The sequence below is a fragment of the Rhyacophila brunnea genome, unplaced genomic scaffold, assembly GCF_057557595.1.
Source record: "Rhyacophila brunnea isolate RB1 unplaced genomic scaffold, BYU_Rbru_1.0 scaffold_2, whole genome shotgun sequence".
Lineage (NCBI taxonomy): Eukaryota > Metazoa > Arthropoda > Insecta > Trichoptera > Rhyacophilidae > Rhyacophila > Rhyacophila brunnea.
In genome coordinates, this window is record NW_028232859.1 from 20,739,476 (window position 1) to 20,764,310 (window position 24,835).

The 24,835-nt window shown below is 36.1% G+C and overlaps 1 protein-coding gene across 1 annotated transcript in view; it reads right to left on the reverse strand.

Annotated features, from left to right (window-relative positions):
- The window catches only part of LOC147072029 (insulin-like receptor), a 274,285-nt gene that overhangs the window by 44,284 nt on the left and 205,166 nt on the right, over positions 1–24,835 (reverse strand). The window contains exon 4 of the mRNA XM_085946555.1: positions 23,924–24,058. Within this exon, the coding sequence (XP_085802681.1) occupies positions 23,924–24,058 (135 nt within the window). The remainder of the gene's footprint in view (positions 1–23,923; positions 24,059–24,835) is intronic.

Sequence of the window (24,835 nt, forward strand, 5' to 3'; positions counted from 1 at the left end):
CCCAGCCTTACGGTCACGTCCGCCGATAAAAAATGCATTTTTAAACTATTAAAATAACGCCTAGAATGCGAGCCTTCGTTATGATTAAGTTAGTTTGTATTTCCTGCATTCCTGAATTTGCATCGGTCGTAAATTATTTATTACAGAGCATGACCCCGTCATAAACCTGGATTAGTGATCAGTGGCGTCCGCTTTAAAAAAAAGTGAGTGGGCACTATTATTAGTTTACATAAGAGTCATAAATACTATGGCTTTGATCACTTTGATACTTTTTGATCATCTCACCCGAAAAGGACAGACTGTTCGCTTGAGAAACGCCACTTTGTCGAAGAATGGGTAAGATCCTGCCTAAAATCAGTCTCGAGTACCAAACATGGGAAAAATAGACTGAGAACCATGATAGGTAGGACGCACCCTAGACAATATATGGTAAAATAGGCCACATCGATTGCATTTCCCATACTTTTTGCATGGGATGTCCGCATAGGAATCGTAGCTTGTCAGTCGATTGCGACACCCTTCGGAATTCAGAAAGTTTACAGCTAGTCAGCACAGCTGAGAACCGCTTCGCGCGCTGATACCTGGCTTCTAAAATATGCTCAACTGGGGGTCGCTAAAACCTGTCGCACCCTGCAAGTGACCTGAAAGTGGTTATATCGTACCTACCGTTTAACAATGTGATGCTCTGATTAAGTCCGCAACATAGATTAATTGAAAACCAGTTAACTTTTGCACAGTCATAGGACAAATAAAATTATCAGATATGAAAAAATATAAAATATAATGGTATATAAACCCGGAATTAGCTTAAATTTCCTGAAAAATTATTTTGTGGTATTTCTGTATAGAAACACTCCATATATTTATTAAACTAAATCTGAGACCTGTCTGAAAAAAACAAGTAATTTTTTTTATAGAAGAATCTAAACATTTATAAAAAAAAAACCAAAATGGTACAATAGGTACCTACTGAGTTCTGAGTCTGCCGATGTCATTTGTAGAGATAAAGCGATGGAGGGGGGAGGGGGACAGTTCGCCCTAACGATATGGGATAAAAAGTTAATAGAAAACGTAATAGCGGGGTTGTGGGCAGAATAAAATTCGGCCGCCGAGAATGTTTGCGTCAAAGATGTTTCTGATAGTGCTGAGAAATTTATGGGCGATTCTCCCCCTTCTCTATCTCCTCGCGCGAGATAAAATGGCAATTTGATGCGGCGAAATGGAAAAAAGGCTCAATATTATTAGTGTATCGAGTTGCGTTATGTCCGAAATCCAACTAGATGCGTGTGTATAAAATATATTAAATTACGTTGTCTAAGGATATTTCCTGTCTCTTTTGAGAGTTGCCGACACATTTTTTGTGTAATGCCTACTAGGTAACACAACAATGTATATTTTTAACAAATTATGTAGCTTTCTTGAATTTACATAGATCAGGATATGGTATAGATATATCCATATCCGTATACAGTGGCACCATGGGCGCCATGGCCCATGGGCACGGTAAAAGCGGCTTGCAATTACAATTATAGTTCCAATACATCCGCGAAACGCCTATTACATGGTGCCACTGTCGAATGATTCACCTGTGTTGACTGATAGCTGAGACGGAGATAAACTAACTGCAAAATAACTTAATGCTTCAGAAATTTCTGTTTTGAAAATAAAAGAACATAATATAAATGGATAAGACAATATAAATATAAGTGGATAGGATTCTTTCAACTCGGGATGCATAAAGTCCCGTTTACATGATTCACTTTTGACAATTATCGCGGAGAAATCACCCCCAGTGACCCGTGTAAATGCAAATTCATCAACGAATCATCGAAAGTGAATCTGAATCAACAGTGAATAAAGTTGAACTGTTTCTACTTTTTGATCATTTTGTGTTCACTGCGGATGATTCCGAAAGTCCTGCGAATGCGCACTGCGCCCCTGAGTACTGTCATCAATTTAACTCATCCAACATATTCCGCATGATATTACCTCGCATTACCCATGTATATTAGTATCTATATTACTCTATGGTTTTATCCACCAACGACTTTTTTCCCTATTCCTCTTTCTCTCGATGAAATTTCTGCATTCATATAACAATCACAAATTGTTTGAATTCCAACCTGCAGCGTAATTTCACTTGACGCCATTTTGGATGAATTGTGTAAGTGTAAACAAAAAATAAACGCCTGCATTCCATTCCCTGAGGATGATCAGCCGCAGTGACTCGTCTAATTGAAGGAATAGATCAGTCATCACTAGGATAACCTCCCTCCTCTTCAGTTCCATTATACAACTACGTTGTCTTACGAGATACACCATGGCAGAATTTCAACTTGGGGTTTTGATGAATAGTATAATACATATTATACATCATCACAAATCCATCATAAACGAACTTTCTATTCGTAATGCATTCGAAACATTCATTCTCTTAGATTTTTTAAAAGTTGGTTGTCAATTTTCTTCTTGGCCGGCTGGGTGGGTCCCTACTGTGGATCAGTGACCACGGTGCCCCGAGGCGCCACTAGTTCGATAAAACAGACAATTGTAATTTAATGCACTGATACACGGTTACAGCGATACATTCGTATGCTTCGGTAGCTTTTTCCTTAGAGCGCGATGCATGCAATGTCAAACCTTATTGAATGTATTCGGTGGATGAACGGCCTAATAAGTAAACTATAAAAATGTATACGTTACAGCAATGGTTTCCAAACTTTATCTTACTACGCCTCCCTTTAAAAAAAACGAATCTTGGCGTCCCCCCCCTTTATTTCATTAAATAATACAGACACTCTTTTAAATAGTCAGCATGTACTAATACAAAAATGAATTTGTTTTTCATGCGATGAATGTGCTTGTTTATTAGCACAATCAATTTCAATAGTAGTCAATCCAAATTTATCATCGTTCATTGACAAATGAATACGTGTATTAAATAAGGCTCTAAGTACCAAAAAGTAATATTGCCTGTAGATACAAAATACCGAGTCATTGCAGTAAAATTTCATGAAGCAGACCTTTTGAAAAATGTAGTTTTACAGTGTGAAGCAATCACGGCAGCTGTGTCAAGTGTCAACACACCATCGTCAGCTATTTTATATTGAATGCCGTTGACCACTGCAGAGCTACTTACACCATTATAAATAAAACACGCCAACGGACTTACAATGTCGACAGGTTTAATTATTTTGCTGTATTTTTTTGACTTGCTTTAGGCACTTGGACTATATTTGAAGTTATTGGCGTTGGTATGTAGAACATTTTTCTATAAAAATGACAGTTTTTATTTTTTGGTACTTAGAGCCTTAATTAATACACGTATTCAAATGGATTCTATCATGGGCCCCACATCCTGAAGCGGGCCCCGAGATCAGGATCTTTCAATCACATATTTAAAATATGTAACAGTTCCGAAACAGAACAGCGCCGCAGGCGACTTTTCTACTATTTTACTATTATATATAATAAAATAATGTTAAAAGTGCATTATCAAACTAACCAAGAACAAGAATAGATTTTTGTTTGCTTCAATATATATATGGCGTAGAAATAATTTAAATGTGGATACATAGCGAACTTATTTTTTTTGTAATTTTGATTTCCAAAGCTCCAAATTTTTATGAATGCCTTCACTTTGTCTTTCTAAATCAGTGAATGCATTAGTGGTTCTTGCATTTATCTATTCACTCATTTTTTTTAAATTTCAACCAAATACAACAAAATTATCGTTCCTAAACAAACTTGCGTCAAATTTCAACATTATGATTTGACCCTTTTATTCAAACTTCATTTTTTCACGAGATACGAGATAGTCAGCGCGTTTCACAATAGTGTAGAAGTGGGGTATTATAAAATTTGTCTCCATATTTTCAGACAGGTTTGCAGACAACCTTTTATATTACTGTTTTTTTTGTATAGATTATAACTAGCGGCCGTTTTATAAACTATGCATTTGAAAACTGCAAACCAGTGGCTACGTTAATTTGTTCTTAAATTTTAAATAAATTCAACATCTACATATTCAAATAAATATTTGTCACATTCACTTTCACTGTATGAAAATATGGATTCTGGTGTTAAGTGAATTGTGTTAAACTTTTCGCGCCTCCCTTAGAAACACTCCGCGCCTCCCAGTTTGGAAATCGCTGCGTTACAGTGTTACACCTAAATCTCCCAACGCCAATGCACTACTTCGGAATTCGTACTTTTGTTTCGTCGATATTTTGACACCTCCAGAAATACTGCGCAAATATTGACACGGAGAAAAATCCTCGTACATAAATAACATGATTCTGAAAAAGATACCACAAAAATATCTCGACTCTGATTTTGAACGATGTTTTTCAATTGTCTGTGCGCATGAATTAAATACATTTTTAGGGAGCTACGAAAAAATGGTTGAACGCGCTCAAAGGCGCCGGCCGGTAACGCAACAATTTTGGAAACCACTGCGTTAGATTATTAGCTTCTGCAGTCTGTAAGTGCTACGTATATACTGTCGTTTCGTGTGACATCTCTTAAGAGTATAGGTACTTCAGTGAAACGGCAAATAATTTTCAACTATAGGTGCGACGAAATTTTGGACTCGCTGGCAACCGGAGAACGAAAGCCGAGCTGGGAACATGTCAATTTGTTTCGTGATGGCGACGGGGGTATTAATTCTTAAATCGTGTAAAGATGACTAAAAAACGTTACCCATTTACTTGAAAAAGAAAACATGTCAATGAATATACTATTATTGTTACTAATAGAACAATAAACGGAACATTAAATGGACGCATGTTTAATTTTTATGACAAATTATATTTCGTTCCGCACGCGTCATTTACACAATCCGCGCATCGCCTAGTCACGATCTTTTTAGACCGTGCCCCAGCTGAGGTATAGGCGCTTTCTTTGCTGGAATTAATATCGCTATTTTTTTAGTATACAGTTGGGAATTTGTATAGCTATTTCTAGAGATGAACCCATCGTTCGAACTATCAATGCTAGCTAATCCTGTGCCATTTGCAACATCTTACGAGATAGCTGACTTAATATTCTGGAGTGAATACATTATTCTCTCGATTATTCTTCATTTTTTCTTATAGACCTACCATATCACAATCGCCAAAAAAAGGACCTATTAAGTACAATGACGTTGTAACCTGGTTAGCAATGAGGTCTGGGAACTGAGCTGACTGATCTATCGCATTCGCGGGGTTATTGACGGGGCGGCATTCCTTTAGTAAGTAAGCCATACAAGCTTGGAAATCAGGCTGTTTTCGATTGGTTATGTTCCGTACTTAATCACAATAGAGAATTTTATAATACCGCTGTAGTGCTAGATATAAAGCTTGGCCGTAATAAACCAAATCATAATAGGAAACATTCAGACCTAGTAGTGCACGCACAATCACGGTCTTCGGAAGTTGATCCTTGGACACTCTCAGCTCAAATTTTGAAAGTCGCCTAACGTTCGTTATACAATGTAATAATATAATGGATGTGGAGACATGGCAAGTGTTGAAGGGAAAAACAAGTCATATAAAAATAATATTCGGTACGTTGGCGACAAAATCCATACATGGAATAATTTATAGAATTTATTGATTAAGTGAATCTAAATTTATATTATGCACGTGGATTCCGCCATAGGCATAAAGTCCACTAAGGCAGGCTTGCAGAGCGCTCGCGCATTTTCTATGTGAATCATCGAAAATACAACGTAAACAAATACGCCAGCGCACACTGGATTTGACGACGCATTGTGCCCTCCTGCCCCATGAGTCACCGTTTTTTGGCTTCTCAGCGATACGAATTAACTAAAATACAACGTAGTCCATTCATTGAACACGGCAAGCAAAATCACGCTCCTCGAAGCGTCGTCGATAGACGGGCGAGAAGCCATTATTTAAGAACAGTGAACTCTTTGTTTAGTTATTGCGTGTCCGATATTAATTACAAGCCCCGAGAAATTTAATAATATTTTTATTGCTTTGTTATGAGAGACGCTGATAATAATAATTATTTTGTGCTCCTTGAGCCCCTTATTACATAGGTGAAGGGTAATGCGCGGGTGGGAGGGGGCCTACTCAGTAGTGAGCGCACCGAACGCTTTTTTGGTGGGCTTTATGCCATAGACTGGCCGACAATAGTGTGAACATTCTTGTCTATGCGCTCAATAATAAACTATGTAGGTAACAATAATACAATTTTTGAAGTTATACTTCTTTTGGCGTGTTTGGGAAAAAAGATCAGGGTGTTTTTTCGCGTGTGACGCGCTGATGTAACGCTTTTGGCATGGGACCGGCCGCGATGTAACACATAATTTTTACAATTTATATTGCATTCGAGTTTCGTAATACTTTGAAATATTAATCGTTGTGTTAGGCGGATTCAAATTTGTTTCTGTTAACTTTCCTAACGTTATTCATAAAATTTTACTTATATTTGAGTGTATATTATTTACTTTCCATTGTAAAGATTGTGTATCAAGATTTGAGGCTCTATTTATGTAAGTATTATTTATGAGTAAAATTATATATCAATAAATAAATAAATTTCGTGATTGTTGAGTTGGTAAATAATTATTATGAGTATATTCATTTCGGTCTGAAGGGTATATCTTAAACCAGCGGAGCTCCAATAAGCGGCCCTTATTCTGAGGTGCAATTTAACAAGATAATTAAAATAGTAATAGGTAGTAAAAAATAATATTAATAAATACGGAATGAAGCAACAAGATAATTTTAAACCAGCGGCACTCCATTTCAACTTCCTACCAATAAGAAAAACAAATAATTTGGATATTTCGATGAACCAAAGAAACACTTTTATTTATTTTGTGAACCTGATTCTAAATCACCACACCAGAGCTAGTCGAAGAATCTAGGTTATCACGGGTTTTGTTTTGTTACGCCAAAGAAGTATAACTTCTAACGCGCGTACATACGTACACACCGATTTTTTTATATCATAAGCAAGTCGGTATTAATTTTAATTATTATATTTAGCATGTCCAATCCTAATATGATCATATGGGTCTTCACAGAGTGGTGGTTTTGTATTATATTGTAAACGTTGTCAATGAAACTCTTTATATTGTATTTTTACGTCTTATTATATTTTTATTTAATTTTGACCACTGTACTATTTTTGCATTTCATATTTATGACTACTCTCCATACAAATGTGTCAATAAACCATTTAAAATTTAAATAGTCTTGAAGTTTTCCGAATTCAAGAGAAGATAATATTATTATCGTTGTACCAAATATATTTTGGGATAGCAAGTTTTTTTACTACTGACCTAACACGCCTACAGTGGCCCAGCGACTTAAGCGTCGCCGTATAATGTCGTGGGTCCCAGGTTCGAATCCTGGGTCTGGCAAATACACATATTGTTTTTCAATTTGTGTATGAGTCAGAGTATTGACTTCATAGGTTGAGCAAGTGGCTAACATCCATTTCTCATAAAAAAATCTGTCAATACAAAATCTCCACTCTGTGGAGGCCCATATTATGATCCTATTACGATCGGACATGATCGGAAATAATGTACACCTTGCGTTTTTATTTAATTCTTTAAACGCCCATTAATACGGATGCACGCTAACAAAACTTTCCAAAAAAGTGGATGATCAGTAAATTGATTTGATAAAATACGAAAGATGTACCGTGTACAATGCACATAGATAGCTGGAGTATGTACATCTAGTCGAGGAGTTTGCGAGGTCGTTTCGCGGGTGAGCGGGGGGCGTGGGACCACCAATCAAAACATACATTTGTCTCACTTCTTATCTGCCTTTATACGATTTTAATCAATGCATTCATTTTTGCATTGATTAAAATCGTTGAACTGCTGCATTTTATTTTTATTGTATTTTTTTATTGTCTAGGTACCCACATATAAAGAATTGAAATAAATATTATATACGTAAACAGCTGTCATTTTACAACGTTTTTATTAGCTCGTATTCTTGTTTGTCCGGTGGTTGTTTGTCAAGTACAAATCTTGCAATCAATTTTTAACTAACTTCCAGACTAGCTAGATATTTGAAACTTTTAGAATATATCAGAACACGATGCCAATGCATTCTTTTAATACTTTTAGCCATCTTTAAGCAGAATTGAATTCATTTTCAGTTAATTCTGTTTTGTATGGCAAGTTATTTCAGAAAAATCCGTAAAAAGTAAAAGACTATTATTGGTTACTAAGGGGGTGGTCCTAGCAACCAAATACATTAATATATACGTGCGTTACTATGGAAATCAAAATGAAATGTCAAAATTACATTTCAGTATTCTAGATTTGTTTGTTTGTTTTTTATTGACTTCATATCAAGTAGGTACAAGTTTGAGCATATTGAGCATAATAATTCAAGAGAAAATATAAAAACGGTGTATATAAAAAGTTCTTTTTTATCTTGTAATTATTATTGTTATGTTTATTTCTGTCCATTGTGCACTAAATTCGAACATGTGCCTATTTATTTTTTAAATTAATTAAATATCTGTTAATATTCTTACATATTATGTTAATAACTTTCTTTTCATCTACCCATAAGTAGGTATGCTATATTTTTAAATAGTTTAATTACATTTGTTAAAATTAGGTCTATAAAAATGGTAAAATTGTTATTTTATTGATATAACAACATATTTTGTCTAATATAATAAATTATATTATGGTTTGCGTCAGACAGCGTTCAAGTTAATTTTAAAAACTAACCACTACCATCTGCAATTATTTGTATGTTTAGTTCAAAACCAATCAGCATTTGTGCTCTTTTTTTGTCGAATCTTCACAGAATACCTCCCTCCACCCTTCGCCACTGATACCTACTCCTTATTGTAATTTGAAAAATTAAAACGGAAAAAGGCTTAAATCTTAAACACTTACACGGACTTCCATCGAGGAAATCAATTTAACAATGAGTAGTCCAGGATCCCATAGACTTTTCGTATACATAATATGCGGAATGCATTCTGACAATTAATTGGAATAGGTTCTAGGGATCACAAAGATATATAATGTCGATGTTGCCAGGCGATATTAGTGGTAAATTTTTTTTTATTGAGGTTTTAATTTTTATTTCTTATAACCCACCAAAAATTGTTCTGAGTTCTTCAATAAAACCATGACCGAATCAGGGATTGATTGAAAATGCAATAATTTTACCATGCCGTCGGAATGGTCGTAGAACGGTTCGTCCCATTGGAAAAAATTAAAATAGCGGTTAGTGCAAAGTATAGGCGACTTTTTTTTAAACTATTAAAGCAAATTTGTGATGTGTGTTTATCTTACTTATCTGATCAACCCGCGACGCCGGGTCCACCCAGAGCCCGTGTCCCCAGGCTATCAGCCCCCCCCCTGTGGGGGCCATGAAAACAATAATAGCTTGTTTTGAAAAATTGGGGTACTCTTCTGACAAACTCGCCCAGAAATCATTTAAAGGCTGATCTTCAAATCAGAATCACTAATTAAATCAATAAGATTTTCATAGTCACTATTGCTGGTTTAGCTGTAACGGAAAATGGATTCCGAACCCAGGAATTGTCCTTACTAGTTTTCAGAAAATATTGCAAGTGTATAAAACCTTACCAAATTGTCGCGGAACACCTATTCAGGTTCCGCGGAACATACATAGTTTGGGAAACCCTGTGTTAGAGGGTGGCGTTGCAGTGAGTGAATTAAATCGATCTGGTAGATTTTTAAATATGTATTTGCACGAACGAAGAGCTGTGACATAGTAGTTAAATGCTGTAATGTATGTAATAGAATTACAATAAATTAGTAAATTACATAATATAATATTAATATACTATGTTAGTGATGAAAAAATGAATTCAACCTTCGCCGACGACTGTCCGTCTAGACATGATGCGATTGGAGGGGATGAGGTAACAGACAGAGGGACGAAGAGGGGGCGTCTGGCAGAATAGAGCCCCCTGGCCTTCCCCGTTGCCGCCCAAGGCAAATAAATCGCTATTTTTCAACGGTTTTCAAAGTATTGGCTCAAACAACCGTTAGATTTGTACATTATCGACGCGTTGATTCGGTATGAAATTGAATTCGTAATTGAACAAATTAATATGTTTTTACGACATAACTGCCAAAAAAATACACAAACGTAAGAACATCTGTGTAGGTATGTACCAATATTACAAAATAATAATGGTTACAAGTCGGTTATGGGGAAGCCAGGCGGGAACCGCGCTAATTGTCATAGTCGATTTTGACAAAATTCATGAATTTCAAGAATGAAAACCTAACTTAACCTAACCTAAACTAACCCAACCAAAAATAATCCAGTATATCAGCAATTTTCAAAATGTGTTTGCCGCTGGCTTCCCCATAACCGACTTGTACCAATATAATATGTAAAATGTAATGTCAATATGCTCAAACGCACATTATAAAGGTGTTTTATATAAATACAAATTATTTACAAGTAACATGGTCATTGACAAAATTTTAAGATAAGTACATGATAACATTTATTATTATGTCTTGTTCAATGTTTGATTGTCATCAACTCGTCAAATGTCCAATGCGTATCGGCAAATTGGTCACATATGTAATTAATTAAATTAAATGAAAATATAACACCCCATTGTATTTATTTTCCGAAAAATTTTAACATCTATGGTCAAAAAGTCTACATTTTCCCTAATGTAGAAAACGTGCAGTGTTAAAACATCTTCAAGACTTTTCCGGCAACACGTCGTCTCCTTGAGAGCTGATATATTTTAATTGACGTAGTTGTTAACGAGATGTCGTCTCCAACAGTTAATTGAAGCACTTATTTTCCCCCGTACAATGCTGAAAGAAAGTAAGCAGAGATGGAGAAAAATAATGGGGAAAATTGTTATTAAGAGTGACAACAACCGTATCCTCAGGAAATCATACCACTCTCCCGGTATGGGGTCTAGGACGATTTGGCACCGGACAACTGGACGCCACGGAATTCGAAAATAAATATACGTTAGGTACTTATAGGTACTTTCAAAAAAAATATTCAATATTATTATTTATATTTCAATGATTGTAATATTATGATTTAATAGTTGGTGAGAATGTAAATATGCAGACGTAAACAATCATTTAATCGTGCATATGTTTAAGCGATGGTGCCCATAGAACGCGTCGAGCGGGCGAAGTCGGCGTATTAAGTGTTTATTCATAACCATAATCACACGTCTCTCGCCGCGCATTACCCTTCACCTATGTAATAAGCGGCCCAAGCAGCACAAAACAATTATTTTTACAGCGTCTCTCATAACAAAGCAATAAAAATTTTATATTATTTCGGGGCTTGTAATAAATATTTACGACGACATTATTCAACCAGCGAAATATAATGACACGGAATAAAATAAAACAATGGGTTCTCTGTTATTAAATAATTGCTTTTCGCCCGTCGATCGACGACGCCACGAGCAGCGTAATTTTGGTAGCCGTGTTCAATGAATGGACTCCATTGTATTTTCTTTCATTCGTATCGCCGAGAAGCGGTGATTCGCGAAAAAACGATGATTCATGCGGCGGGCGCGTATAATGCGTCGTGAAATCCAGTGGGCGCTGGCGTATTTGATTACGTTGTATTTTCGTTGATTTACGCGCCACTTGTAGAAATTTTGCGCGAGCGCCGCACTCGCTGCGTCAATGGGCTTTATGCCTAAGTTCCAACGAAAAGAGTTTTTTTATTTTATATAAAGCCTTAGGCATAGTAATTCTCAATCCGCGATAAAGAATACATTATGTTAAGAGTAAAATGAATTTAAACTACTAAGTAGTAGACAGAAACTGATTAAAATACCTCGTCTACACGTGTCTACGATAGTGCGGCATCCAATTGTCCGGAGGCCAGTCGTCCCATTCCCCCCCGGTATGGCGCACCAAAAGTCATAAGGTGATGTTAAACATAATATTACTATTATGAATAATTTGATTTACAATTAATTGTACAGTCACGGTCATTTAATAATGTAGATAATCATAACTAATGTTGGATTGTTTGTTTTTTTTTTATATACAATTTTGATCCGTAGTTGAATGCCGTTATTGAAAAAATAAATTTATTAAAAAATATGTATGGTCAACGTAGAAAATTAATAACTTGAATTGGATTGTCTCTGTACGCTGATTATTTTGAAAACGTAAATGGGTTTATAACCCCGAAACTGGAACCACATATTAGTGCCAGGGTTCCAAGTTATACGAACATATTCTTAAACACATTTTAGATAGTTTTTATCAAAAATCGTTACAAAAATTCCAACGTAGGTAATAATAGGATTTAGTCTTTTTTTTTTAATTTTTAGTGTCGAGCCAAGAACGAAATCTTGAAGAAAAACATGGTTTAGGTAGTACATATATAAATAATTACCGAAATAGAATAATAAAAAAAAACTGACTACTATTTGATGGAGTTAATACTGATCAAAACAATTATTGCAATAAAAAAGTGAGACACAATCTCACCTTCCTCAGCAGGCTTATGCAATCTGGCATAACCTCGCATAATATATAGAAGTTATGTTAATTTAGTATAATGGTAGATAATTCACAGTTTGCAAGTCTGAATTATCAAATTTCATAGAATTTGTACATTCATTTACATTTCATAACAGCACTAGGCAGAATAGGTAAGAAGCGATGCGTGTAGGTCATTACTAGTTCAATTAAATAAAACAAATCAGTAGGTATACAATGCTAATGAATTAGAATTCCTGCCAGTCAGCAACAACGGATATTCTTCACAACCGTCAACATGTTACCGATAAATCAAATGAAAAACACAAGACCGTCAAAACATTCCATGCTTACTAGCATGATCCGTTGCTCCCACACGAGCTGTCTTGGCGTGCGGAGTCCTCTCGTCATTAAGAGGACGTTCTACAGAAATGGCCTTGAGAATTGAAAATATGATTTTTTAACATGTGGTCCATAATATCTGGTCTACTAGTTAATATAAAAAGGTCGTGTCAAAGTTGTTTGTGTTAATAAATTTGCTCTGTGACTGATCCGACTCATATTTCACATTTATTTCATCAGGGCTGTCGAAGACATAAATCATAATATATATTTATAATTTTAAATTTTTATTTATAATATATATTATTTAAGTTTTGTGCATCTAATGCCGGGTCCACACTGGCAACAAGTTAATTTGCTGGCAACCTCGTTAGATTTTACGATAATTATTGTAAAATTTCTTAAGCAATTATGGTAAGTATCGTAAAATTTAATGAGGTTGCCAGCAACTTGTTGCCAGTGTGGAAATGGCTTAATATCCACTGTGGTTCACGTAGTGGCATGGACCTGGGGTTAGCTAATTCAGGAAGTCAACACCCATGATAGAATTTTTTCCAGTTTTGGTTGCATTATATTCCAAAACTCTTCTGTAAAAATCGTTTCCGAGTTTATAAATGGAAATTTCTCGGTGTACATAGTAAACAAACCTACGAATAAAAAAAGACATAAAGGAACATACTGATTCATCGCAGTAAAATCTGGTAATCAAATTCGCCATTTTAAAAAGCGACGATTTTGCGTAAACAAATATCACGTGGTCTGTACGTGTGCGGCAAACTTCGAATGTGTTTGTAATTTTGTGCAAAGTGCGAATGTAATGTTTTCAAATAATTGATATGGATTAATTATACCATCGTATTATTTTCTCGAAATCATAAACATACTATAATAGTATTTGAGTATCAACCTATGTTCAATTTGAATTGGGTTATAATAATAATATACCCGTATATATATCAATAGTATGTTTGCTACAAAATCCACCCAAGTTATCAGTACGTACTTGCACAGGTTTGATTAAAAACCATGATGAAATTAACATTTAAAAAATATGAATGCTTAATATTATTTTGACAGCCCTGTTTTCTGATCGGCTTCATCTCGCAGGTGTTCATAAAATAATAATAATTCTCCGCGCGGCAGAAATTATCAGTAATAATAATAATATTTCTTGAAATAAAATCTCCGATGATTAGTGATTTTTGCGAAAAGATCGATTTAAATTGACGTAGTTACAACGCCGAGGTCCTTTTTATACTGAATTATATTTGAACGGCGGGCTCTTCAGCGGGCCCTTAAACGCCCAACAGAATAACGAATACGAAAGCGCCGGTTTTCTAAAAACAAACCAAACCTCAAAAAATAATACGTCTTGATCACTTTAACCTTAACGACATCATAACTGTCAAATCTTGGAGTACAGACATTATTAATTCAAATAAAACGCAATACTATAATAATAATATGTACTACGATGTCTATGTAATTTAATAAGGATCAAGACTGGTAGAGGAGCTACATTTTAGTAGGTACTGGTATTAGCATGCGGAAATCATCGGCATTCGCGGGTTTACGTGATATTATAGGTTTTTACATCATTTGATATCATTACATGGTGCATGCGTGTATGTATGCAATACAATAAACGTCTAACTAGAACGGCACACAGAATTAGCTATAATTTTTGTTTGTATTCTAATATTTTATTAATTAGGCGTATATTTAAAAAAAAAAAATAGATTTTAATCAATGCAATCCACTCTACGGGCTGTATGACAAAAATGGAGATACCACCAAAGGTACACCTAGGAGTCTGTATCGAATCTGAAGTTTGCTTGCAATGGTTCGTTTAGTAATCTAGGAGACAATCAACATCCGTCTCCAGTACCCAATGAATGTCATTGCCAGTACCACATTTCAAATGCGCTTAATCTATGTAAATTAGTTGACTATATCGCCTAAGTACTTTCTTCAAATTGAGCAGACAAGAAAGAAATCGTACGTAGTAATTTAAAGTCTGAATTAATATTTGTAAATCAAAAATTTCAAAGTAAATAAAATATTGTGTAGGTACGAGGGTGGGTCAATAATTCCTTAGAAAAAAGCATTAAAACAGTTTTTATTTTTGTATTTTTTTTTTATTTCTCAACATAATCTCCTTGGAGCTCAATACACGTGGTTAGACGTTTCTCAATTTTTTTTAAACCGTCAGAAAAATAAGTTTTCGGAAGGTCCTCAAAATAAGCATTTGTCCGATCGATGACTTGTTCATTTGAAAAAAAGCGTTGTCCACTTAGCCATTTTTTTAAGTTTGGGAAAAGGAAAAAGTCACTGGGGGCTAAATCTGGCGAATACGGTGGGTGGTCGACCAATTCAAACTTCAATTCTTCAATTTTAGCCATTGATCGTAAACATGTGTGAACACGGGCATTGTCCTGATGAAAGAGGATTTTTTTCCTGTTTAAATGAGGCCGTTTACCTACCTTACCTTACCAGCTGATTTTACGGTTTTCGCCTTCTTTGGACATGGTTCGCCTTTCGCAATCCACTGCTTTGACTGTTCTTTCGTCTCGGGAGTATAGTGGTGTATCCATGTTTCATCTAGTCACAAAGCGACGAAAAAATTCATCCGGATTGCGTTGCATGAGCGACAACAGGGCTTTAGAGGCCACCACCCAATTGCGTTTATTGTCGACTGTGAGCAAACGCGGCACCCATCTTGCAGAAACTTTTTTCATGCCCAATTTGTCATGTAAAATAGAAATGACGCTACCTTTTGAGATCCCTGTAACCTCAATTATCTCACTCAACTTTAATCTTCGGTCACTTAACACCATATCGTGGATTTTATTGATCATTTCTGGTGTAGTCACCTCTACAGGACGTCCTGAGCGTGGTTCATCCTTTGTTGATGTACGACCACGTTTAAATTCATTTAACCAGTTATAAATAGTTGCAAGTGAAGGAGAAGATATGCCGTGAACTAAATCCAACTCATTTTTTATTTCCTTTGCTGTTAACCTTTTTATATTAAAATGTTTAATAACAGCTCTAAACTCAATTTTCTCCATTTTTGTAAACAAGCAAATTTTTTTTTTACATGTACGAAAATAAAAAACAACAACCCGACCAATCTGATTGAAACTTCGCAGCATACTGAATCGGTAGTGCCGCTGCATGAAAACAAACCGCTTACAGTACTAGTCGCGCCACCTGTCGGCTTTTCTAAGGACTTATTGACCCACCCTCGTAATATGGATCAACAACTCAATTCGACAACTCAATCGAGGGCATTCAAGAGACAATCGACAGGTTGCATAACAATTTCTCTCGCGTTGGTTTGAAAATCAACGCGAAGAAAACCAACGTATTGTGCAATAGCACCTGTCCTAATCCAGGTTTCCCTCTGATTAGCGATGGACAAAACATCGAGAGCGTCGGCTGCTTCAAGTACCTGGGGGTACACATCACGGGAGATGGCATTTTGCAGAAAGAGCTCGCTATCCGAATGGGAATGACTGGAGCAGCATTCAACTCGATGCGAAAAGTCTGGGACTCACGATTGTACCTACTCGGTCAAAACCAAATGCCGCCTATTCGACGCTTGCATTCTGACGGTACTGCTTTACGGTAGCGAATCATGGCACCTTACGAAGGCTCAGAGCAACCGTATACTGAGCTTCGAAAACAGGTGTTTGCGACGAATACTGGGTGTGCGGGGTGGTATGACTTTAGAAGCAACGAGGAGATAAGAGAACGCACCAAGCAGCCTCTCATCACGCTGAAAGTGAAGAGGCGACGTTGGACCTGACTCGGCCACGTGCTGCGGATGCCAGAAGAGAACTTTAACCTGGCTTGCCTGTTCTTCAAGCCGACCGGATTCCGGCGACCTGGAAGGCCACTAAATACAACCTACAGAGTGTATACGGCGGAACTACGGGATGCTGGTTTGACCTGGAACGAAGCAAGAAGACTGGCGAGCGACAGGGATTCTTGGAGGCGCCGCGTGGTGTCCATATGCTCCAGTTAAGGGGCGGATGTGGCCAAAGAAGAAAGGAGAACACGATCAAGTAATTGTGTATTTGATTATACTGTGCATGAGCATGACATATGTAGGTATTTATCAAGCAGCATAAAAAGGGGTCCGGATTACTTTATGAATGTGGCTGAAAGAAAGTACGATTCGCGTTCGTGGATAAAATTTATCCATATTTAATATGGGATACGCTTAAACACGCGTCATATATGATAATATTGTTATTATCAACATTCACTGTCTGTATCTTAATATTATCCGTTAGTTTGTCACGTAAACGAACCTCGCATTCAATATTGGTACCTAGTATTTGACGATATTCAGCAAACTATGTATTTCCTGCGTTTTAAGACCTGACCCGTCAATAAGTCATAAACTAAAACTGCCTCAAAATTCTTGGTCTAAGGCGACTGGCTTTCGCATTTCTATCTTAATAATCTGTTCTGGGGTATTTATACAGAATTCGTTGGGGGTAAGTACACAACAACTTGTAGGTTAATAAAGTATTAAGAATATGACCCCAGTCGGAAGCCAACAGCGGTGGAGTGAGGTTGTACAACTTCGCTTGCGTATTCGGGACGCTATTCGCATGGTTACTCGCGAACGGTTATAAATACGGGATACAACAAAAATAATATTGTTTGTAAATGAATTTGACAATAAACTCAACATGTGTGGTCCCATGTGATTTTGACAATCAGTGCCAGTGCTTGAGAAAAAGTGAAAAATATTTATTGTTGCACGGATAGTGCACTTTGTGCGGGGAGTGCGTCAAACGCTGTGAAGCGAGGGGTTGTCCACACGGTGTTTTGTTCACACTGTTGCGCGAATTCCAAGACCGCGTGAACGGCAAAAGCAATAAAATGGAAAACACCACGATGGAAGTGAATGAAACCAAAAAAACGAAGAAGAAAAGAAACGATGATGAAGAGGAAGTGGTTGGAGAAAAAGAAGAAGAATGGCAGACGGTGACCTCTGGAAAAAAACCCAGAAGAGACTCTGGGGTCACTCCAAAGGGAAACCAAAACATCGTCATGATAGCGACGGGAAGTAAAATTCCATTAAAATTGAAAATAGCGCAGATGCTGCATAAGGCAGGAGTAAAAGTACAGAAAATTTACAATAAAAATTTAAAGACGTACATCCAAGTAGAAGACGAAAAAGAAGCAGATAAAGTAAAACAAGCTGGAGAACTCAAAGATCTCGGTTTTGTGACCAAAGAGAATGACTCCTGCTCTTATGGAGTAATAAGAAAAGTCGATATTGATATGGACCTCCAAGAACTGCAAATGGAAATCAAAAGTGATGCAAAAGTAATCAACCTTAAGAGGTTGACAAGAAAAGGTGATACAGGAGAGCTGACAAAGACCTCGTCAGTCAGTATTAAATTTGGGGAGAAAATATTGCCGAGAACAATTTACATATATGGAGTCTCTTTTGCTGTAGAACCGTATGTATTCAGGGTTATGCAATGCTACAAATGCTGGCGATATGGGCATATCGCGAACAACTGCGGACGTACAGTAGAAACGTGCCCTAAGTGTGGTGAAAACCACAAAACCTGCGAAAAAAATGAGGAAATTACGTGCATCAATTGCAAAGGTAACCACGCGGCAAACAGCCAAAAATGCCCAAAGTGGCAAGAGGAAAAGAATTGCAAAGAAGCAATGAAAAAAATGAACATACCTTTCAAGGAAGCAAAAAAAAATATGTTAAATAATAGCTATGCTGACATATTAAAACAAAAAAAAAATCGTAGAAAGAGATGAAAGCGAAACAATTCAAAAAACTAAGGAAAACAAAAAGAAAGAAGAAGCGGTGGTAGAAGCTTCAGGCTCAACAATAATATCTACAGGTAGTAGCGTAAAGCCTACAAAAAATAAGAAAAATTCAAAGGGGAAGACAGAGGTTAACGCGATGGGAGAAATTATGAAAGTCTTGCTGAAAGGGGGAGACTGGCAGCAGATCATTAAACAACTAATAATTAAAGCAGTGGACTGGGTATGCAAACAATTCAAAGAAGGACACTTAAAGGAAATTCTAGGGGAGGTTCTGGAGCAAAATGGATAGTAAAAAACAAATTAGGATTTTACAATGGAATGCCAGAAGTATGAAGCAAAAAAAGGATGATATAGAACTCTACTTAATAAGACAAAAAATTTCAATAGCATTAATCTCAGAGACTTGGCTGAGGTCTGAATTAGACTATCTGAAATTCAATGATTACACGATGTATCGAAAATACAGAAGGGATGGATACGGAGGAGAGCGATTCTGGTGCATAAAACACTGGCGTCTAAAGAAGAAAGAAAGAAAGATGGAAGAGCTAGACAAAATAATTATAAAGCCATTTAACAGAATAGGAGTGAGGACCTGATCGAAGGATCCCCTTCTAGAAGAGAAGAGGCGATATGACAGCGAGTCGCAGTCAAAGCCTCGGTAAAATCACAAAAAAAAAAAAAAAAAAAGAATATGATATTATGCTTGTTAATTAAAACATCATCCACAGATTTGGTAGGTTTCCTATTCACAGTAATATATCTAAATGCGTTTGCTTCTTTCTACTTTTTATTACATTTAATTAGATTAGACTAAGTTAGGTACCTAATCTTTCAAACCATGTGTACAATAAATTATTTAGCCACTAATTTCATTACCCATAACAATCCCACTTATTTAATAGATGACTAAGCATATAGTAGTAAGAAGAACTTTCTCAGTGTGCTAAAGAGGTTGTGGAGCCCCGTATGCGGAGAAAAGAATACGAGCGACATCAGGGTACATGGAACTATCGTAAGCAGAACTAGTAATAAATAAGAAGAACTGGTGTTACAGTAATAATGACAGCAACTTAGACACCGAGGAAATCGTGGTGGTCGTATGTCCATTTGTTGGATGCACCGTTCATGGAAAGTCAAATGCAAAGCACACATGTCCCGAATAAGTATGGGCACAAATAAATATCGAAGAGGATTCATCATTCGGCGCCAACACCACATCTCAAAGGCATCAATGGGTTCATAACTCGACTCCGTATAAAAAAATATAGAGAACACTAATGTTTGCACAAGCATCATTTTTGTGGCAATCGAAATTCCCCGATCCTTTCGTATAGTGGTAAGACGTGTCATCGCATTTTTTGATCTGTGTGCGCCTTCTTATTTCCGCTTCACATCCGCCTTTTCCACTAACGGTCGATCCCATATATCCAAACTCGTCTACTGTTTGTAAGTTTTGGAGTGTATGTACTTGCTGTTGGTAGAAGGTTAGCCCGATCGACAACCATTATCTTGGTCTTATTCCTATTAATAAAAAGGTCGTATTTGAGACTCTCTTCCAATACCCGATGTAGCAGGTATATATTCAATACCTGGGGAGATAAAAACACATCCCTGACGAACTCCCTTCTCGGTTAGGAAACTCTCAGAAAATGCGCTATTAAAAGGGAGTTATGGAATAATAATTATGTAAGTACCGTTAAAAAAACGATTTTTTCGGTTGGGTACATGTTCAAACACGCGCGTTAACATGATCTTACTCCCTACTTCATTTATCGTTTTTTATTTATGGCTACGGCCGTATGTTGTAGCTCAACCACTGGGAAATGCCAATAGAAATGGCGCATTTCAAAAAAATACTACCTTATTCCTAGGTCAAAAATTATTATAAAACAATCAGTATTCGTAGGATGTTTATCACATTTGAATGGTCAAACACATAGCATATAATCAGTATCTTTAGAATTATCTTCAAATGTGTTAATCGTGCCCATTTTTTGAATAAAAAATGCCTAATTATTCTTGTCAAATTTGGGATCACAGAGATTATAAAATATTATTGTGTATCGTAAATATTTCACTATATAATGTGTATAACATTAATTTTACTGATGGTTTTATAAATGCATTTAAAAATTAATAAATCTAAAAAATCTTAGAACCACTGCACGTGGATGTACTGAAATATGACTATATTCTAAAACATTAGATCGAGAGTTTTAAAAGAATACTATGTTATGTAATAAAAAAAACTTTATGCGGTCATCAAATGTTTAAAATAAATATAAAGGATAATAAGGTTTCAAAATTACGTAAATAGATTATCTACAACGTTGAAGGAGTGTTCAGGCTAATGCTTTGAAAATACCATAAAAGTTCCATTTTGACCTACGTTGGGCATGTGGGCCGTTAAACTATGTAGTAGGTACCTATTACAAGTAGAAGTAAATAAAAATGAATGTACCTATTACAAAATAAAGAGTACCTAAACGGAGAATATTGTGTTCGTTCATATAAGAAACACATATTTACGATATTAATTATTATGAAGTTCAAGTTTTGTACCACTTTAAGTAGGTGATAGATACAATTTTTTTTATGAGGGGCACACAATATTTGGCACTTAGTGTGAGTAGAGAGGGCTCCGAAATGTTTAAATTCGCCCCCGACTTTGTAACTTGATAAAAAGAGCTGTATATGGAAAAATGTATTAACTCATTTTAATTTTATTGCATTATAAATTCACCGTAAATTCGCACTATATAGTACATTTCTCCATAATATGTATCTGAAAAAGCAGACAGGATTTGATTTGAATAAAACTCGCTGTGGAATTGTGTCGAAGAGCCGAGAGAAATGGAGAGAGAGAGAGAGCGATCTCAAGATTATCGTCAACGTCAGGGAGACCAGTCAAGTAGAATAAAATTAATATCGCTTTAATGCTATGTACCCAACTCAAATTCTATAATATAACACATCGCCCTTCTAAAGAGAATTTCGCTAAGCATTATGTTATATTATATTTTCAATGTACGTACACATGAAGTGTGACCTGCGATATATACCTACCTAGAGATTACGCTGCGCATGTAATAACATATAAATTAATTATTAGCCAGTCCCCATCCAACGATAGGTAATTGGTTCGAATCCCAGCACCGTCAAAACAATAAACGAGCGTACTCTCAGCTCGGCCTTGACCCGTTCACGGAGTGACCTTGAGACAGCCGCCTGTCAAAGGTGAGGGACACGGTGAGAAGGGGGGCAATACTCCACTGTATTATTTCTTTGAACCACCACTCAACAGTTTTTACAATATCCTATTCAAGGTGGAACTGTTTTACTGAATTAACATTTTCGTTGGTAACGTAAGAATTATTACAAAGTAAGTTATACTATTATACCTACTACTATATAGTGAGATTCGAAAACCCCAAGAACCATAGACTTCTTTACCTGCCAGGAGTGGGGGAAATTTATAACTGTAATAATTAGCGATACTCTTGGTTTTCAAGAATGAGCCTATGCAGCGCCATCTTTAGATTAATAAAGCCTGAGCATATCTTTTTGGACAAGCAACGAGTGGTCCACTGTTCAGCTGTCAAAATCAGATCCCAGATTGCTTGACATAATGATTCGCCCTTTCTCGTTTCAAATTGAATTATAAAAAATTCTTAAAGCAAATATATTAACTATCAGTGTTTTTTATAAATAGTATACGTTTCTATTATTCATCAGCTGTCAGTCTAGTCCTTCACACAAAAACCGGTGGTAATATCGATTTCCAAAAAATATGTAGCATTGATCTATCCTATGCATTACATTATTTGAAGAAGGTGTGTTAATGCTAGAGTATTATTTATCATGTAACTCATATATCAAAATCAAACCATTCCCTGTATCAAGACAGCTGGAAATGTCGATTTGTTATAATAACCACTAAATCAGATGAACTCCAAGGTCTCCAAGATACGTTAAAATAATCTGAAAGAAATCTGAAACTAAGAATACTCTGACAAATGAACAAGACAGATGCGTCAGTATGAGCACTCTATAGAACAGTGGTTTCCAAACTTTATGTTACTACGCCTCCCTTTTAAAAAGGATCTTGACGCCTCCCCCCATTTATTTCGTTAAATAATACAGATACCTTTTTAAATAGCCAAAAATGGTATATCAGCATCTACTTTACTCACAACTTGCATTGCCTTTCTTGACAAAGTATTATATTATTTCTTCACTTCGATTCAATCAAAATTGAACTAGGGTTTTTGTTTCAATGAATTATCGCATGATAATTTTTTTTTAATTAAATCATTTTTTTCCTTTTCAATAGTAAGTAGTCAATCCAAATTCATCATCGTTCATTGACAAATGGATTCTATCATGGGCACCACATCCTAAAGCGGGCCCCCAGGCCAAGATCTTTGGCGGGCCCACATACCTATCGCTGAGGTTAAGGGGAGTGTGGTACTCTAAAGTAGTGTTTCCCAAATTATACACGGGAGTTATCATTTATGTACCTGTAGCAATCATCATATAGGTATCACATCAAATTGCAATGCACAACTACATATTTAAAATATTTAAGGCTTGAAATAAAATAGCACCGCAGGCGACTTTTTTAAAAACTATTGGATTAACTTTGTGATGTTTGTTATGCCCGGGCCCCAGGCTCTTTATAAACTATACATTTGCAAACTGCATACCTGTGGCTACATTTGTGTTCAACTTTTCGCGCCTCCCTTTGTAACACTCCGCGCATCCCAGTTTGGAAATCACTGGTATAGAACAATTAGAGGCAATGATAGGTCATCCATAGACAACGGGAGGGCGGGAAAGGTAGGACCAGTCGTGAATGTTTCGGCTTTCTCTAGAGTTGGCAATGGCCTATCGGATTTTTCCTCTCATTATGGATAGAATTGTTTCAACTTTACATGGTTTGTTTACACGGTGATTGGTAAACACTCCCTTGTATAACACTCTTCCGTAGTTTATAAGCAGAAAAGATTCACTACGGTACTTATTAAAATTATACTAAATCTTGTTTTACTTTGTCGGAATATTGATGGTTGCCATGCATTGATGGAATTAAAAACAACCTCAGGTGGGTAGTTATTTATAAGGAAATATCTACATTGCTAATACTTGAGTCAGTAGATTAATTGGTAAAACACTCGTCCCGCATGCGATAGGCGTGGGTTTGAATTTCACTTGCCCAAATTATTTTTCTAGGATTTTACAGTAAACTGAGGCTGTTGATATATTTAAAATGAATATTATAAGAAATTATTCTCTTACCTTGATGTAGTTTCCTTCTTTTCCGTTGGCAACAATGAGGTCCCAGTCAACCGTGTTAACGTAGCACATCATGTAGTTTTTCTCAATGCGGATGGAACCTCTCGATATATCAGTCAAAGAATAAAGGCCAATTTCCTGTAAGGACAAAACAAATCATTAATGATGCTATGTAAAATAAAAGAAAATAATATGGAGTGGAGATTACACAGTAAGAGATAATTTTACGAGGAATCCTTGTTCGCATTCGCCCAACCCATTGGGTCCATGCGCTGGATCATTGAAAATAAAGGCGAGTAGGTACGTGGTGAGTATAATGGAGGGTCCACACTGGCAACATGTCGCTGGCAACCTCGTTAAATTTTAGGATAATTATGATAACTGCTTAAGAAATTTTACGATAATTATCATACTTATCGTAAAATTTAACGAGGTTGCCGGCGACATGTTGCCAGTGTGGACCCGGCATTATGTACCTACACGGAGAAGGTGATATCCCAATTATTGTCATGGAAAAGGTTTAGACTTAGGTATTTAAAATAACGTAGTTGTATTGGGAAATAGCAAGTAAATAAACAATTAATATTATTATGCAAGCACTTTTATCGACAATAACAACTCTTGTATGGAATTAGAATATATTTATGCATACACGTGTAACTGATCGCGACACGTGTAATAAATCGAACGTCGTAATAAATTCAAAGTTCATCATAAAATCATCATGATCGTGCCGTGAAATGAAGCAATAAAAAATGATTTGCAAAATAGAGGTACCTACCTAATAAATAACAAATAATAACAATAACTGAAGAATCATACAATAACTTACTAAAAATAATACTAGGTACATAATTTCTAAACATGTTTCAGAAACTACGCACCAGCGGTAATGCGTAATAAGTATTTACAATC